The sequence below is a fragment of the Scyliorhinus torazame genome, chromosome 10 (assembly GCF_047496885.1).
Source record: "Scyliorhinus torazame isolate Kashiwa2021f chromosome 10, sScyTor2.1, whole genome shotgun sequence".
Classification (NCBI taxonomy): domain Eukaryota; kingdom Metazoa; phylum Chordata; class Chondrichthyes; order Carcharhiniformes; family Scyliorhinidae; genus Scyliorhinus; species Scyliorhinus torazame.
In genome coordinates, this window is record NC_092716.1 from 208,385,643 (window position 1) to 208,402,099 (window position 16,457).

General features: G+C 48.9%; 1 protein-coding gene across 2 annotated transcripts in view; it reads right to left on the reverse strand.

The window, feature by feature from the left end:
- taldo1 (transaldolase 1) overlaps positions 1 to 15,636 on the reverse strand; it is a 37,641-nt gene extending 22,005 nt beyond the window's left edge. The window contains exons 1-2 of one of the 2 annotated variants that reach the window (XM_072466337.1): positions 15,423 to 15,636; positions 10,875 to 10,998 (exon numbers count right to left, since the gene is read on the reverse strand). In XM_072466337.1, coding sequence (XP_072322438.1) covers positions 10,875 to 10,998; positions 15,423 to 15,525 — 227 coding nt within the window. In that variant the 5' untranslated portion in view covers positions 15,526 to 15,636. The remainder of the gene's footprint in view (positions 1 to 10,874; positions 10,999 to 15,422) is intronic. The other variant, XM_072466338.1, reaches the window with a different exon arrangement.
- Between the last annotated feature and the right edge of the window lie 821 nt (positions 15,637 to 16,457).

Below are 16,457 nucleotides of genomic sequence, written 5' to 3' on the forward strand. Positions count from 1 at the left end.
TAAGTGGGACAATGCAGAGATCCGAATATACCCGGACTGGAGCACGGAGGTTGCAAAGCGGAGAGCGGGTTTCAACCGGGCCAAAGCGGCGTTTTACCGGAAAGAAGTGAAATTCGGAATGCTGCAGCCAGCGCGACTGTGGGTCACATACAAGGGCCAACTGTGGTAGTATGTATTAGGGGTCATGTGGGACTGGAAGTCCTAATGTCATTGGCTGACAGATCCCAGGTCCTGGTTGGCCGTTGACCTCTCGCCAGAGTCCTCCCCCACATGCCATTCTACTATCGAGCTGCGGGGGAACAGACACGCTTAATAAAGCCTCATCGACTTCACTCTATTCATCTCACGGAGTCTTTGTGCGCTACACCAACACTATTACTTCGAAACGCCTGAAGAGGCGTGGACCTTTGTACAAGCCGAAAAGTTGGACTCTAACTGAGGGTTTGTGAGGGTGGGGGGGATGTTTTGGGGTTTGATGTGTGATGGTTGTTGTATATAGGGGGTCAATCACGCGCAGGAAATGTTACATGGGCTGGGGGAGAGAGACAAGGCCACGACAGGAGCTGCGCCAGAGGGGGCGGAGCAGGCTTTGGAATGCACGGGGTTTTTTCCCGCGCGCGGGAAGAAAGGCGGGAAGGGGAACGAAAGAATGCATATGGATTGGGAGACTCCCATGCGGGGAGGTCAATGGGACGGCGGGGGAAGCCGGGGTTGGGGGAGCAAAAAAGCTAGGCAAACAGGGGTCTAGCGGGGGGGGGGGGGGGGGAAGAAAAGGGTTGCTGCTGCACTGGCTGAAAGGGAATGGGACACAGAAGAGGTGGTCGGGACAGGGGTCCCCCCTCTGGGGGACTGGAGGGTGAGTGAGGCGTGGACACGGGACTGGCCCAGAAAAGGAGATGGCTAGTCGGCAGGGCATGGGGCGGGTGAGAGCCCCTCTAATCCGGCTGATACCGTGGAATGGGAGGGGCCTGAATGGGCCGGTGAAGAGGGCTCGAGTGTTCGCGCACTAAGAGACTGAAGGTGGACATGGCCATGCTCCAAGAGACACATCTGAAGGTGGCAGACCAGGTCAGGTTAAGAAAGGGATGGGTAGGACAGGTATTCCACTCTGGACTGGACGTGAAGAATAGAGGGGTGGTAATATTGGTGGGAAAGCGGGTGTCATTTGAGGCCAAGACTATTGTAGCAGACAATGGAGGGCGATATGGAGCCCCGAACTGGGATGATGCAGGATTCATGAAGCGCATGTTGGGGCGCATTCCAGACCTGGAGATAGGAGGCCTGATAATGGGAGGGGACTTCAATACAGTGTTGGATCCAGCACTGGACCGCTCCAAATCAAGGACTGGAAAGAGGCCGGCAGCAGCCAAGGTACTTAGGGGGTTTATGGATCAGATGGGGGGGGTGGACCCATGGCGGTTTGCAAGGCCGCAGGCCAGGGAATTTTCTTTCTTCTCCCATGTACACAAAGCCTACTCCCGGATAGATTTCTTTGTTCTGGGTAGAGCGCTCATCCAGAGGGTGGAGTGGACGGAGTATTCGGCTATAGCCGTTTCGGACCATGCCCCGCACTGGGTGGAACTGGAGCTGGGAGAGGAGAGGGACCAACGCCCGTTGTGGCGGTTGGATGTGGGACTGCTGGCGGACGAGGTGGTGTGGGAAGGTGAGGGGGTGTATCGAAAGGTACTTGGAGGCCAACGACAACGGGGAGGTGCGGGTGGGAGTGGTATGGGAGGCATTGAAGGCAGTGATTTCCATTAGGGCTCATAGGGAGAAGACAGAGGGTATGGAAAGGGAGAGGTTAGTGGGGGAGATTTTGAGAGTGGACAGGAGATACGCAGAGGCCCCAGAGGAAAGATTACTTGGGGAAAGACGACGGCTCCAGACGGAGTTTGACCTGTTGACCACACGGAAGGTGGAGGCACAGTGGAGGAAAGCGCAGGGGGCGACCTACGAGTATGGGGAAAAGGCTAGTCGGATGCTGGCACAGGATGGCAGCGAGGGAAATAGGGGGAGTCAAAGATGGAAGGGGAGCCACGGTTCGGAGTGCAACGAAAATAAACGAGGTATTCAAGGCCTTTTATGAAGAGCTGTACAGATCCAAGCCCCCAGCGGGGGAAGAGGGGATGAGACGATTCCCAGATCAGCTGAGATTCCAGAGGGTGGAGGAGCAAGAGGTGGCTGGGTTGGGGGCACCAATTGGGTTGGAGCAGCTGAGCAAGGGTTTGGGGAGCATGCAGGCAGGGAAGGCCCCGGGACTAGACGGATTCCCGGTGGAGTTCTACAGGAAGTACACAGACCTGTGGGCCCCGCTACTGGTGAGGACCTTTAATGAGGCAAGAGAGGAGGGGACCCTGCCCCCGACAATGTCGGAAGCGACAATTTCTTTGATCCTAAAGCGGGACAAGGACCCACTGCAATGTGGATCGTACAGGCCGATCTCGCTCCTCAATGTGGACGCTAAGTTGCTGGCAAAAGTGCTGGCCACAAGGATAGAGAGAGGACTGTGTCCCGGGGGTAATCCACGAGGACCAGACAGGATTTGTAAATGGCAGGCAACTAAACACCAATGTGCGGCGGCTCTTAAACGTGATAATGATGCCATCGGAGGAGGGAGAGGCGGAGATAGTGGCAGCTATGGACGCGGAAAAGGCCTTTGGCCGAGTGGAGTGGAAGTACCTCTGGGAAGTGCTGCGTAGGTTTGGGGTAGGGTTTATCAATTGGGTTAAGCTCCTTTACAGAGCCCCGATGGAGAGTGTAGTGACGAACCGGCGGAGGTCGGAGAACTTTCGATTGTACCGAGGGACAAGGCAGGGGTGCCCCCTGGCCCTCCTGTTGTTCACATTGGCGATCGAACCATTGGCCATGTCATTGAGAGAGTCTAATAAATGGAGGGGGGTGGTCCGAGGGGGAGAAGAGCATCGGGTGTCGCTATATGCAGATGACCTGTTGCTGTACGTGGTGGATCCAATGGAGGGGATGGTGGAGGTCATGCAGACTCCAAGGGAGTTTGGGGAGTTTTCGGGCTATAAGCTCAATGTAGGGAAGAGTGAGCTCTTTGTATTACAGGCGGGGGACCAAGAAAGAGGGATAGGGGACCTATCGCTCAGGAGGGCGGAGGGGAGCTTTCGGTATCTGGGGATCCAGATAGCCAGGAGTTGGGGGACCCTACATAAACTGAATCTGACGAGGTTGGTGGAGCAAATGGAGGAGGATTTCAAAAGATGGGACATGTTATCGCTCTCGCTGGTGGGTAGAGTGCAGTCGGTCAAAATGGTGGTCCTTCCGAGGTTTCTGTTTGTGTTTCAGTGCCTTCCCATCGTGATCACCAAGGCCTTTTTAAAGAGAGTAGGCAGGAGTATTGTGTGGGCGAATAAGACCCCGAGTGTAAGGAGAGGGTTCCTAGAACGCAGTAGGGACAGAGGAGGGTTGGCGCTGCCAAACCTGGGGAGCTACTACTGGGCAGCAAATGTGGCGATGATCCGCAAGTGGGTTATGAAGGGAGAGGGGGAGGCATGGAAGAGGATGGAGATGGCGTCCTGTAAAGGAACGAGCCTGGGGGTGTTGGTGACGGCACCGCTGCCGCTCTCGCCGACAAAGTATACCATGAGCCCGGTGGTGGCGGCAACGCTAAGGATCTGGGGCCAGTGGAGACAGCACCAGGGTGCAATGGGAGCATCGGTGTGGTCCCCGATCAGGGGTAACCACCGGTTTGTCCCGGGAAAGATGGACAGGGGGTTCCAGAGCTAGCATCGGGCGGGGGATTAGAAGAACGAGGGACCTGTTCATTGATGGGACGTTTGCGAGCCTAGGGGCACTGGAGGAGAAGTTAGAGTTACCCCCAGGAAATGCCTTTAGATATATGCAGGTGAGGGCTTTTGTGAGGCGACAGGTGAGGGAATTCCCGTTGCTCCCGGCACAAGAAGTTCAAGATAGGGTGATCTCAGGTGTATGGGTCGGGGAGGGCAAGGTGTCGGAAATACGCCAGGAGTTGAAAGAAGAGGGGGAAGCGCTGGTAGAAGAGTTGAAGGGTAAATGGGAGGAGGAGCTGGGGGAGGAGATCGAGGAAGGTCTGTGGGCTGATGCCCTAGGTAGGGTTAATTCCTCCTCCTCCTCCTCGTGTGCCAGGCTCAGCCTGATACAATTTAAGGTGGTCCACAGAGCGCACTTGACGGGGGCGAGGTAGAGTAGATTCTTTGGGGTAGAGGACAGATGTGGAAGGTGCTCAGGGAGCCTGGCGAACCATGTCCATATGTTTTGGTCATGCCCGGCACTGGAGGGGTTCTGGAGAGGAGTGGCGGGAGCAATATCTCAGGTGGTGAAAGTCCGGGTCAAGCCAAGCTGGGGGCTAGCAATATTTGGAGTAGTGGACAAACCTGGAGTGCAGGAGGCGAAAGAGGCCAGCATTCTGGCCTTTGCGTCCCTAGTAGCCCGGCGAAGGATCTTGCTAATGTGGAAGGAGGCGAAGCCCCCCAGCCTGGATAAATGATATGGCTGGGTTCATAAAGTTGGAGAGGATTAAGTTCGCCTGGAGGGTCTGAGCAGGGGTTTTACAGGCGGTGGCAACCGTTCCTAGACTATCTCGCAGAGCGTTAGAGGAAGGTCAGTCAGCAGCAGCAGCAACCTTGGGGGCGGAGGGGACATCCTGGGAGGGGGGACTGCCTGGGAGGGTGATGAGCAAGAGATAACATGAAGGGTTGGGGAAACTGGCACGTACAGGTGAGGGCCAGTGTACAAAGCTGTGTAAATATATCATTTTGCCATGTATATATCTTGCTCTGCGCGATTTCTCTTTTTTTAATGTTAAGAGGTGGGGGGGGGGGGTTTATTGTTTGTAAGGGAGAAAAATTGGGTTAAAAAACTTCAATAAATATTTTTTTTTTTTTTTTTTTTAAAAAGAACTTTTAACTAGGCCAAGCAAAAGGGTATCCTTCCCCCAATGATGTTGCAGGCTCTGATCTCACTTATCCTCAAGCGTGATAAGGACCCGCTGCAATGCGGCTCCTATAGGCCGATTTCACTCCTTAATGTGGATGCCAAGCTGTTGGCCAAGATCTTGGCCACTAGGATTGAGGATCGTGTCCCGGTAGTGATTCATGAGGATCAGACGGGGTTTGTGAAGGACAGGCAGCTGAATACGAATGTGCGGAGGCTCCTGAATGTGATCACGATATCCTCGGAGGGTGGGGACGCAGAAGTGGTGGTAGCAATGGACGCAGAGAAGGCCTTCGATCGGGTGGAGTGGGAGTACCTCTGGGAGGTGTTAGGCAGATTTGGATTTGGAGAGGAATTCATAGGGTGGGTCAATTTGTTGTACCAGGCCCCAGTAGCGAGTGCGTCGACGAACCGGCTACGGTCAGGGTACTTTAGGTTATATCGTGGAACCCTTGTCCCCCCTGCTGTTTGCCTTGGCGATTGAGCCGCTGGCCATGGCGTTGAGTCCAGAAACTGGAGGGGGGGGGGGAAAAGAGGAGAAAGAGATCGATCTGGTGGAGGGGATGGGAGAGGTCATGCCGGTTCTTAGGGATTTTTGGAGACTCTTCAGGATACAAGCTAAACGTGGGAAAAAGCGAGCTTTTTGTGGTGCATGCGAGGGGCCAGGAAAAGAGGTTGGGGGAGCTACCACTCAAGATGGTGGAGAGGAGCTTTCAGTACTTGGGCAACCAGGGTGGCCAAGAGTTGGGGGGGGGTCTTGCACAAGTTCAACTTAGCGCGGCTGGTGGGTCAGATGGAGAAGGACTTTCGGAGGTGGGATATGTTGCCACTCTCCCTGGCGGGCAGGGTGCAGTGCATAAAGATGACGGCCCTCCCTAGGTTCTTGTTTGTGTTCCAGTGCCTGCCCATTCTCATCCCCAAGTCCTTTTTCAAGCGGGTAAATAGGAGTATCACAGGATTTGTGGGCAAATAAGACCCCGCGAGTTAAGAGATGGTTTTTGGAGCGCAGTTGAGGTGGGGGGGGGGGGGGGGGGGGGGCTGAGCACTGCCGAGCCTGTGCAGCTATTACTGGGCAGCGGATGTATCGATGATTCGGAAATGGGGAATGGAAGGAGAGGGGGCGGCATGAAAACGGTTGGAGGCGGCGTCCTGTATAGATACTAGTTTGGGGGCACTGGCGACGGCATCGTTGCCGCTTCCGCCGACGCGGTATACCATGAGCCAGGTGATGGCGACACTGAGGATATGGAGGCAGTGGAGACAGCATAAGGGGGGGGGGGGCCTCAGTTTGGACCATGATACGGAACAACCACAGGTTTGTTCCAGGTAGGATAGACGGTGGGTTCCTAGGCTGGCACAGGGTGGAAATCAGAAGGATGGGAGATTGGTTTATCGATGGGACTTTTGCCAGTCTGAGGGCACTGGCAGAGAAATTTGGGCTACCCCCAGGAACACCTTTAGGTACATGCAGGTTCAGGCATTTGTGAAAAAACAGGTGGGGGAATTTCCGCTGCTGCCTGCCCGGAGGATACAGGACAGGGTGGTCTCAGACATATACCAGGAGCTGCAGGAGGCCTCGGTGGAAGGACAAGTGGGAGGAGGAGCTGGATGAGGACCTGTGGGCTGACGCCCTGGGCAGGGTCAATTCCTCCTCATCTTGCACCAGGCTTAGCCTGATTCAGTTTAAAATGGTGCACCGGATGCATATGACAAGGGTGAGAATGAGTAGGTTTTTTGGGGTAGAGGACAGGTGCGTGAGGTGTTCAGGGAGCCCAGCGAACCATGCCCATATGTTCTGGACATGCCCAGCACTTACGGAATTTTGGAAGGGCTTTGCAAAGGCTGTGTCCAAGGTCTTGGACACTCGGGTGAAACCGAGTTGGGGGATAGCGATATTTGGGGTATCGGACGATCTGGGAGTGCAGGAGCCGAAAGAGGCCGGAGTCCTGGCCTTTGCCTCCTTGGTAGCCCGGAAAAGGCTCTTGTAATGTGGAAGGACGCGAAACCCCCAAGTTTGGAGGCTTGGGTCAATGACATGGCGGGGTTTCTCAGGCTGGAGAAGATAAAAAGTTTGCCGAGAGGGTCCTTGCAGGCGTTCTCCAGGCAGTGGCAACCGTCCCTTGACTTTCTCACGGAGCGTTAGGTGGAGGTCAGCAGCAACCGCAGGGGGGGGGGGGGGTTTGTTTATTAAATTCTTAAAGGGTTAGGGGGTTAGGTTGTTTTGTTGTCAGTGTTTTGCCTTCTTTGTATTATATTTTCTATCGTAGTGTTTTGTACAAAATTATGGAAAAATCTTGAATAAAAACATTTATATTTGAAATTTTTTTTGTCCCAAGTCGTTTTTCCGAAAGGTTAATGGGTTGATGTCAGGGTTTGTTTTCTGTTTTCCGAGCGAGTGGGGGGCGCTGCGCAAACATGGGGCTGGTTTCGCTCAGTACGCTGGACAGCTGGTTTGTGATGCAGAACAAGGCCAGCAGCACAGGTTCAATTCCCATACCAGCTGAGAATTCTGAATTCTCCCTCTGCGTACCTGAACAGGCACTGGAATGTGACAACTAGGGGCTTTTCACAGTAACTTCATTGCAGTGTTAATGTAAGCCTACTTGCAACAATAAAAGATTATTGAATTGGGCCGTGGAGAGGTTAGTTTGGGGATGGGGAGGGATGTGCCCATGGGCTGTTGTTGGCAACTCTGCCATTCACTGGCCAGGTATTTAGTTAGTCTAGTGGTGGTGTTGGCCCCAGAGTGTGGGGGCAGTGTATGCAGCAATTGGGATTGGAAGGTATGTCGTTGTGAGTGCCTATTCATGCTAAACATAGGCTTGTGTTGGCGAGACTGGATGCAAGGTCCCAGGCGAGGATAGAGTACTTCAGGGAACATTTGTGGGGCAGGAGGAGTTGGAAGGAATTGTTTGAGTTGCCCAAGGGGAATGGGTTTAGGTACCTGCAGGTTTGGGATTTTGAGAGGGGTCTTTTTTGGCGTTGCCATCTCCAGTGCTGCAAGATAAGCTTCTGTCGGAGGATGATGTATTGGCCTTTGCTGCCTCCCAGATAGCCCGGAGATGGCTTTTGTTATGTTGTAGAGACTCTCGAGCTGCCAAAAGCTGGGCTGTGACGAGCAGATGGCACAAGTGGGGTGGGGAGGGAGACAATGATAAGGGAAGAATAGATCGATGGAAGAAATGATAAAAATAAAAATGATGAAGGTGGAGGAGTTTTCACAGTCTGAAGTTGTTCCCGGTTCCTAGTTGCACTTTAAACATACTGCTCATCTTTGTTCCGCCATTAACACATTCTAATTCTTTTATATGCCACTATCACCCTTCTTAGCCTTAATCATCCCTATTTACATTTTGTTTGTCTCGGACCATGACATCCTTGTCAATCTCCACCTATCACTGGCCCTCTATCCAGCCCCACTGCTAACCCCCCCCGCAAACAGTACAAATCGGACGCTAATTCCAGCTTCGACAAAGTCATCCAGACTCCCCTTTTTCTCTCCACAGATACTGTCAGGCCTGCTGAGATTGTCCAGTGTTTTCGGCTTTTGTTCCATCTCATAACATGTGCAACTGTTGACTGAGGAAATGAGCGTTTGCCACTGCCTAAATCCTTAAATTCCGTTTAGGTACAACTGTTTTACCCATCTTTAAAATCTTCAAATAGGTTTTCCACAGGTTAAGAGTACCACAATTCGGATCATTAGTCCATATGAATAATTTATGCAAGTATCTTTAACGCAACTAGAGAGAGACCATGGCACTTCACGGACATGCTATCAAACAAAATTTGAAAACAGACTACATATTTATGGAGGTATGAGTACATATCACCAAAAGCTTGATCAAAGAGGTAGGTTTTAAGGTTTAAGGTGTATCTTAAAAGGAAAGGAGTCAGGGTGTATGAACAAAGAGCATATGACAGAGCACACACAAAATACTGGTTACATGGATAGGAGGGGCAAGGAAATGGAATTATTTGAAAAGGTGAGAATTTTTAAGTTAAGATGTTAATTAAATCAAGAGTAAATGGACAGAGTGCATTGGGGTGGTGGGCTAACAGGACTTGGTTCAAGTTAGGAGTTTAGTTATCCCAAGCTCATGGACTGGAAGGCTGACCAGGAGTGTTGGAATAGTCATATCCAGGGGTAACAAGGGCACGGATGAGGGTTTTGGCAGATGCATTAAGACATTGGTGATGTTGTGAAAAAGAAAAGGAGCCAAGAAATAGGAACAGATAAAAGCATTTGGCTCCTTGGACCTGTTCGGTCACTCAATAACATAATGGCTGATCTTCCACACGTTCCAGTACCTCATAGGTTCAACTTAATGTACTAATCCCATACCCCTCGACTCTTAGTATCTGAGCATCTTGCAGTGTCTGAGCAGCCTCAGGCTTGGGGACTGTCAAAGTTCACAAGCTTGGAGTAAAGAACTATTTCCTCATCTCAGTTCCAGGAGCTGGTTTAGCTCAGTACTAAATCGCTGGCTTTGAAAGCAGACCAAGGCAGGCCAGCAACACGGTTCAATTCCCATACCAGCCTCCCTGAACAGGCGCTGGAATGTGGTGACTAGGGGCTTTTCACAGCAACTTCATTTGAAGCCTACTTGTGACAATGAACAATTTTCATTTCAAATTACTTCATGGTAGCAGTGGTTCACACACCTGCCTCAGTTAAGAGGCATCCAGGTTCAAGTACAGCCTTGGGTGACTGTGTGGAGTTTGCATATTCTCCCCATGTCAGCATGGGTTTCCACCTACAGCTAAAGATGTGCAGGTTAGGTGGAGTAACAGGGATAGGGCCCGGGAGTAGGCCTAGGTAGGGTGCTCTTTTGGAAGGTTGATGCATACTCGATGGGCCGAATGGCCTTCTTCTGCACTGTAGGAATTCTATGATCCTTTATGCGGAGACTGTGGCCATGGCGCTAGATTGTCCAGCCAGCCAAACATCTGTGTGTCAAGCCCGTTAAAGGCAGTCTTAAAGATGGTACAGATACATGGTCAAATGCTTACCACTGGGTCAGTCTGGTAGTTTCCTGGAAAAGGAATGAAGCAGATGGCTAGTGAACAGAGCTTGTGGTGGAGACCGACGGCAATTGCTTCAATCTTCCCAATGTTTAGTTGGAGGTAATTTCTGCTCATCGAACATTGGATGTTCAAGCAGTCTGACAATTTAGAGACAGTAAGTAGTCTTACAACAGGTTAGGTGGATTGGCCATGATAAATTGCCCTTCGTGACCAAAAAGGTTAGGAGGGGTTATTGGGTTACATGGATAGGGTGGAAGTGAGGCCTTAAATGGGTCGGTGCAGACTCGATGGCCCAAATGGCCTCCTTCTGCACTGTATGTTCTATGTAACACTGTGCCCACCCCAGTTCAACACTGGCATCTCCACATCAATTTACAGACACTGGAGGAATGAAGAGAGATGGCAGTGAAATAGAGTTGATTGTTGTTAATGTACATGTGGAATCGGACACGTTTTCAGAGCCCGTCACGGAATGACAGCATGTGATGAGATGGAGGAAGGGTGAGAAGCATTGCTGACGATTCTCTGGCGATAGTTGGAGAAACACAAATGGAACTAAGCAACTGCATTTTCTTTCAGGAGCAGCACAATTTGGTCAATACTTAGCTAACATGTGCTTCTAACACAATATGCGTAAGAGTCAATCAATTCCATCTAAACATTATATCCAAATAGCTTTAGGACTACACTATTAACATTTGCTTCAAAGTCGTCAAGCTGAAAAAAAATGCTAGAAATTCTCTACAAAGCTGGCTCCAAAATATATTTTGTTAATTTACTGTCAGTCTACTGAGCAGAGGATGCCTACAATTTTGTTTCTTCCCAGGTTTAGATTACAATTTGTATTAGAAAAGCTCATGCTGTTATTACCACAATGGCTTTAGTTGAAAGATTTTTTTATTTTTTTTTACCCGCCAAGGTTCTTTCCATATTCAATGGCATCATCAATCAGCTTGTCATAGGTTGGCATCTGAGCGGCAGCAAGTATGAGTGATGGGTTGGTTGTGGCATCTTGGGGTTTGTATGCATCGATAGCTGTATGAAAAACAACAAATTCAACCATTTGTTACGAATATCATATAAAAGCAAATTACTGCAGATACTGGAATCTGAAACCAAAAGAGAAAATGCTGGAAAATCTCAAACAGGTCTGGCAGCATCTGTAGGGAGAGAAAGAGCTAACGTTTCAAGTCCAGGTGACCCTTTGTCAAAGCTAAAAGACATAGAAAAAGAGAGAGATATTTCTACTGTGGGGTGATGGAATGAAAGATCCTCACAGTATAAATATCTCCCACTTTCTATGTCTTTTAGGTTCGACAAAGGGTCATCTGGACTCAAACGTTAGCTCTTCTCTCCGTGCAGATGCTGCCAGACCTGCTGAGATTTTCCAGCATTTTCTCTTTTGGTTATAAATATTATGCTTCATGCAAAATGTAAATAAAGCACATTTACATCAAGAAAGCACCAATAGGGGAGAAGGATAATCTTTTTGCATGCAGCTCACATCCCTGCATATGAATGCATAAATCCTAGCAAATGTTAATTGAGTTTCATTGATAATCGTAAATTATTTGTAAGAGTACATTAGGACAAACTCAAGAATGCCAAATTTCAAAGAGAACAACAGTTTATCCTGCCTTAGAATAGGGGTGCTGATTGGTTGGAAAGTTGGCTCCGATTTGTAAAGACTTAGCCATGGCGAATACACCAGGAAGCTATGGTCCCCCATGCTTTTGTATAGTTCCGAGCAAGAGTGTGTGGATTGGTAGAAGCTACATGTATTTAAATGTAGGGAGTTATCTGCGGCAGAAAAAAAAAAAAAGCAGCAAGTCAGAGGAAATGGATGCTTTCACTTCCTCTACCTTGCAGAGTATATTTTAAAGTTCGCTTTGTGTTGTAGTCCAATTTGTAAAAAAAAAAAAAAGCCCTTTCTGCACACAATTGTTCAGCTAATCAAGAGCCAAGGTATACATGTCCAGACGCAGCCAGTGACATTATTATTGGAAGAATTATCTCCGTGCTATTGGTCGCCTGGTTTAAATTTATCAAAAGAACTCAATTGTGTGTAAACTTCTTTTGTTTCAGGTATCTGCCCATTGCACAGCACATGCCTGGATAATGGTACAATAAAGGCACTATTCAGGTATTCTTAATTCTGCAATCATTGTTTCCTGCAAAGTCAGAGTGACTAAGCAGTTTGTGCCCTACCTACATGTTGAACAACATGTGGCCAAGATTTCATGGAATGCAGAAGCAGTTCAAATTACAGCAGGATATGAACAAGTGCAAAAAAAACCTAGAGATTCAGTTCTCCTTGTGCTTCTGAAACTCTGCAGTTTATTTTCTGCAACCGGAATGGCATTTTTCAAAGTTAATTTATTTCCTCCTCCCCCAACCCCATTCTCCAGGTTTCACCATTTTTGCCAGGAGTCCTCATTAAAAATCAGATTCAAGAACAATGGGTGCCTTCCAAAACCTTGCCCAGGTGGTCAATGAGCAATGCTCAATAGTGATTATAGGAAGCATCACACCCAACACAACCCCCCCCCCCCCCCAACCACCGATCCTCTCCCATCCTTCTCTCATCTATATCTAGCAAGGAGCTATTGCATAGCAATCAGGAGTGCACTGCCCAGTTTTCCTCATCTCAATAAGGAAGTACAGCAAAAAAAAAAAATAATAATATATATTATATATATATATATATATATTTTTTTAAGGCTGTTCTGACCTGCTGAGTGATTCCAGCATTTTCTATTTTTGTTAGAACCGTAGCAATGTTACCTCTGTTCACTTTAGTGGAGGGGCGGGTGGAAATAGTAACAGAACATTCATGGAAATGATGATACTTCACATTGTGAAAAGCACTGTATAAATTTTTTAAAAACTAGACAGAATGGGAGTCAGTAGGTTAGGCTGATGTTTCACAAGTGGGCAGATGGTCAGTGCTACAAGCAAGATAGCCTTTTATTCACAAGGCAGTCTATACAGCTTTAATTGATTCAGACAAATTTTAGAAATATGCAGGTTGGTAACATTAGAAGATGGAGCATAAACTGCCCCGATCATACACAGCAATTTTAATGAGACACTGGTGTCTGTTAGCAAGAGTTTGGTGTACTGGTACAGAAAAAAAGGATGAGATATTATGGACGAGTTATATTGCATGCACAGGTTTTAAAGGTGCAACCTTTTAAAGGGTGGTGTGTGTGTGGAGTTGGGGGGGGGGGGGGGGGGGGGAAAGAGAGGAGGGAGGAGAGAAAGAAAGAAAAGGCGAGATCAGGGTATTGAACTTCAGATCAACCACAATCAAAATAAATGGTGGAACAGGCTCAAAGGCCTCCTCCAGCTTCTATTTTTAATGTAAAGTTTTTACATGGAGATACACAAACAACAAAGCCTCCGCTCGTTTTGCTGGACTGACTTCAATAGTTACTGTTTTACAGACCACGCAAGTTACCCCAGTCAGTTCAGACAGATTGGTATATTGTAGCAATATTATTCTTTTGTTCCTGGATACTTTATCTAGCTCGTCAGGCAACACAAAATGTGAGGCGATAGGAATTTTCCAGCTGTCTAGATTCACTTTTCCACAGGCAACATATCCACACCAGCAGTTTTCCCAGCAGCTTGCGATGGCTTCAATGGGAAACCCCATTGAGAAGTAGCGGGAATAGAATTCCGCCACCAGCAACCACACACGGCTGAGAAACCAGAGAATCCCACCCAAGATTCTTAGGTGTACACACAGGGTAATGTTGGGAAGATACTTCCACCCATGGGGGAAAATGTAGGACCAGAGGCCATAGTCACAGAATAAGGGCGTGCTCATTGAAGACAGATTTGAGGAAGAATTTCTCCTCGCAAAGAGTGGTGAATCTTTGGAATTCTTTACTTCAGGAAGCTGTGGAGGCAGTCCTTCAATATTTTCAAGGCAGAGATCGATAGGTTTTAAAAATCTGATGAGGAATTAAGAGTTACGGAGATACGGCAGGAAAGTGGATTTAGTGAATGTTAGATCAGACATGATCTTATTAAATGTCAGAGCAGACTCAGGCTAAATAGCTTACTCTACTCCTGTTCCCATTGCTTATCGTCTTACACTTACCATATCAATAATTCACATTCGTGACCTAGTATTAATTCAAACATGCAGAATATAGGCAACATTAATTAAATACAATGTCCTGGCCACAATTTACCACTCGAGGAACCACCAAAACATATTTTCTAGTTTCAGAACCTGTGAACAAATCAGCATTTGACCACATTAGTTAGATATCAAAATTAATTAATAATCCGTCAAGCACGGAGGATACCATATTATTTGTTTGACTATGGTGAGCATTATAGCTAAGCCTGCTCTTGCAATGACATTTGCTGGAATGTACTGGACAACGGCATACAGCAACTGCATTACATTGCTTCTGGCTATATTCTGGTTTTCTTTTAATTGTAAAGGATGTGTGGTAACAATCAGACAGATCTACATGACGAAATACTGAAAATACTAGTTGAGTAAAAACCAACGCCCTTTTCAAGAATTAGGCCATATTTTTCCTTCTTTAGCTAAACACCAGGAAACAAAATATTGTGTGATGCCGTCACTTGCACGTTACCGAGTCTCTTGAACAAAATGGGCAAGTTACACATATTTGAACCGAGACTCATGGACTTTGGCTTAAAAGCATCACAGACGTGACAGCCTGCTTTTGTGGTGTACCCATTCATTCGGTGCATCCGCTATGTCATAATGTGTTTAAGCACCTATCAGGGAGCCTTACAGGCAAGGGTCGTGAAGGAGGATGGATTTAGTGGCTTCAATCTTACCAAGGGTGTTGAAAGGGAAAGGCGGACTTATACACATAGCATTAGAGACCTCAAAAGCACTTTACATTCAATTAAACAGTTTTGAAGTTCAGCTGTAGCTGTAATTCTGGAAACGCGGCAATCGATTCGCACACGACAGCCCGTTTTATTAATGATGCTGGCTGAGGGATGAACTCCTCGGCTCGTCTTCAAAATAGCGCCACGGGGAACCCTTCACCGGAGGGGACAGGCATAACCTCAGACTTGACATCTCACCTCCGGCGGGGTGTTGGGGACATCGCCTCCCGACTCCGTCGGGGTCTGCGCTCAGCTCCTTGGACCTGAACTACCAACCGGCTTTAATTTTAGATTAAAGAAGCCACTTCCTGGCGTTGCCATTTCAATGATAGACCGCGGCTCCGATCGGCAACGCATTCCCTCAACACCCACCAAGCTAGGGTGAAATAAAGGAGCGAAAGAGAAAATGCTGGAAAATCTCAGCAGGTCTGGCAGCATCGCTAGGGAGAGAAAAGAGCTAGCGTCTCGAGTCCCGATGACTCTTTGTCAAAGTAAAGGAGCGCCTGGTGCAGGTGTTGTTGCCAAGGAGATATCCCGCCCAACCCTCACTTTCCTCGGTCTCGCCTCCTCACCGTTAAAGTCCCCGCTGTCGGCAACCACCACCGTGAATTCCTTCAGCTGTTCCAGCACGGACGCCATCTTCTTCCGCTTAGCTATTGACTCGCACTCTGCCATGGTGGGAGCGGTGGTCAGGCAGCCTGCTTTATCGGGCAATCGGCGATGTGGGCGGGGGAGAGGCGGGGTTGAGGCGGGGTTGCTGGGGGGACCGTCCGGCAACAGCCAATGGAGACCCGGTCAACAAGGTCACCCCGGCAGCAGGCGGCTGAGCTGACCCACGCGGCTGGACCAATGGCGAAGCGGCCCGGGCCGAGCCAATCAGGCGGCCGGCCAATCAGCCGGAGAGCCAATGAAATCCCCGCCGGCAGCTCTCCCCTCCCCCTCCGCCAATCAGCAGTCGCAGCGACGCCGCATCCAATCAGATCCTCTCAGGAATTCACCAATCACAACTCCGAGTATAGCAGGTGGCCAATGACATAAACAAGGACACCAGAGCAACAACTAATGAGGGTTAAGCTCTTCACCAAACCCGCAGGGAGAAGTCAAAGTCCTGCCCATGATGGCAGGGTGCAGAGGAGATTTACCAGGATGTTGCCTGGTATGGAGGGAAAATCTTATGAGGAAAGGCTGATGGACTTGAGGTTGTTTTCGTTGGAGAGAAGAAGGTTAAGAGGAGACTTAATAGAGGCATACAAAATGATCAGGGGGTTGGATAGGGTGGACAGTGAGAGCCTTCTCCCGCGGATGGAAATGGCTGGCACGAGGGGACATAACTTTAAACTGAGGGGTAATAGATATAGGACAGAGGTCAGAGGTAGGTTCTTTACGCAAAGAGTAGTGAGGCCGTGGAATGCCCTACCTGCTACAGTAGTGAACTCGCCAACATTGAGGGCATTTAAAAGTTTATTGGATAAACATATGGATGATAATGGCATAGTGTAGGTTAGATGGCTTTTGTTTCGGTGCAACATCGTGGGCCGAAGGGCCTGTACTGCGCTGTATTGTTCTATGTTCTATGGAAATCTGCCACAGAAATGGGAAATGCTGCC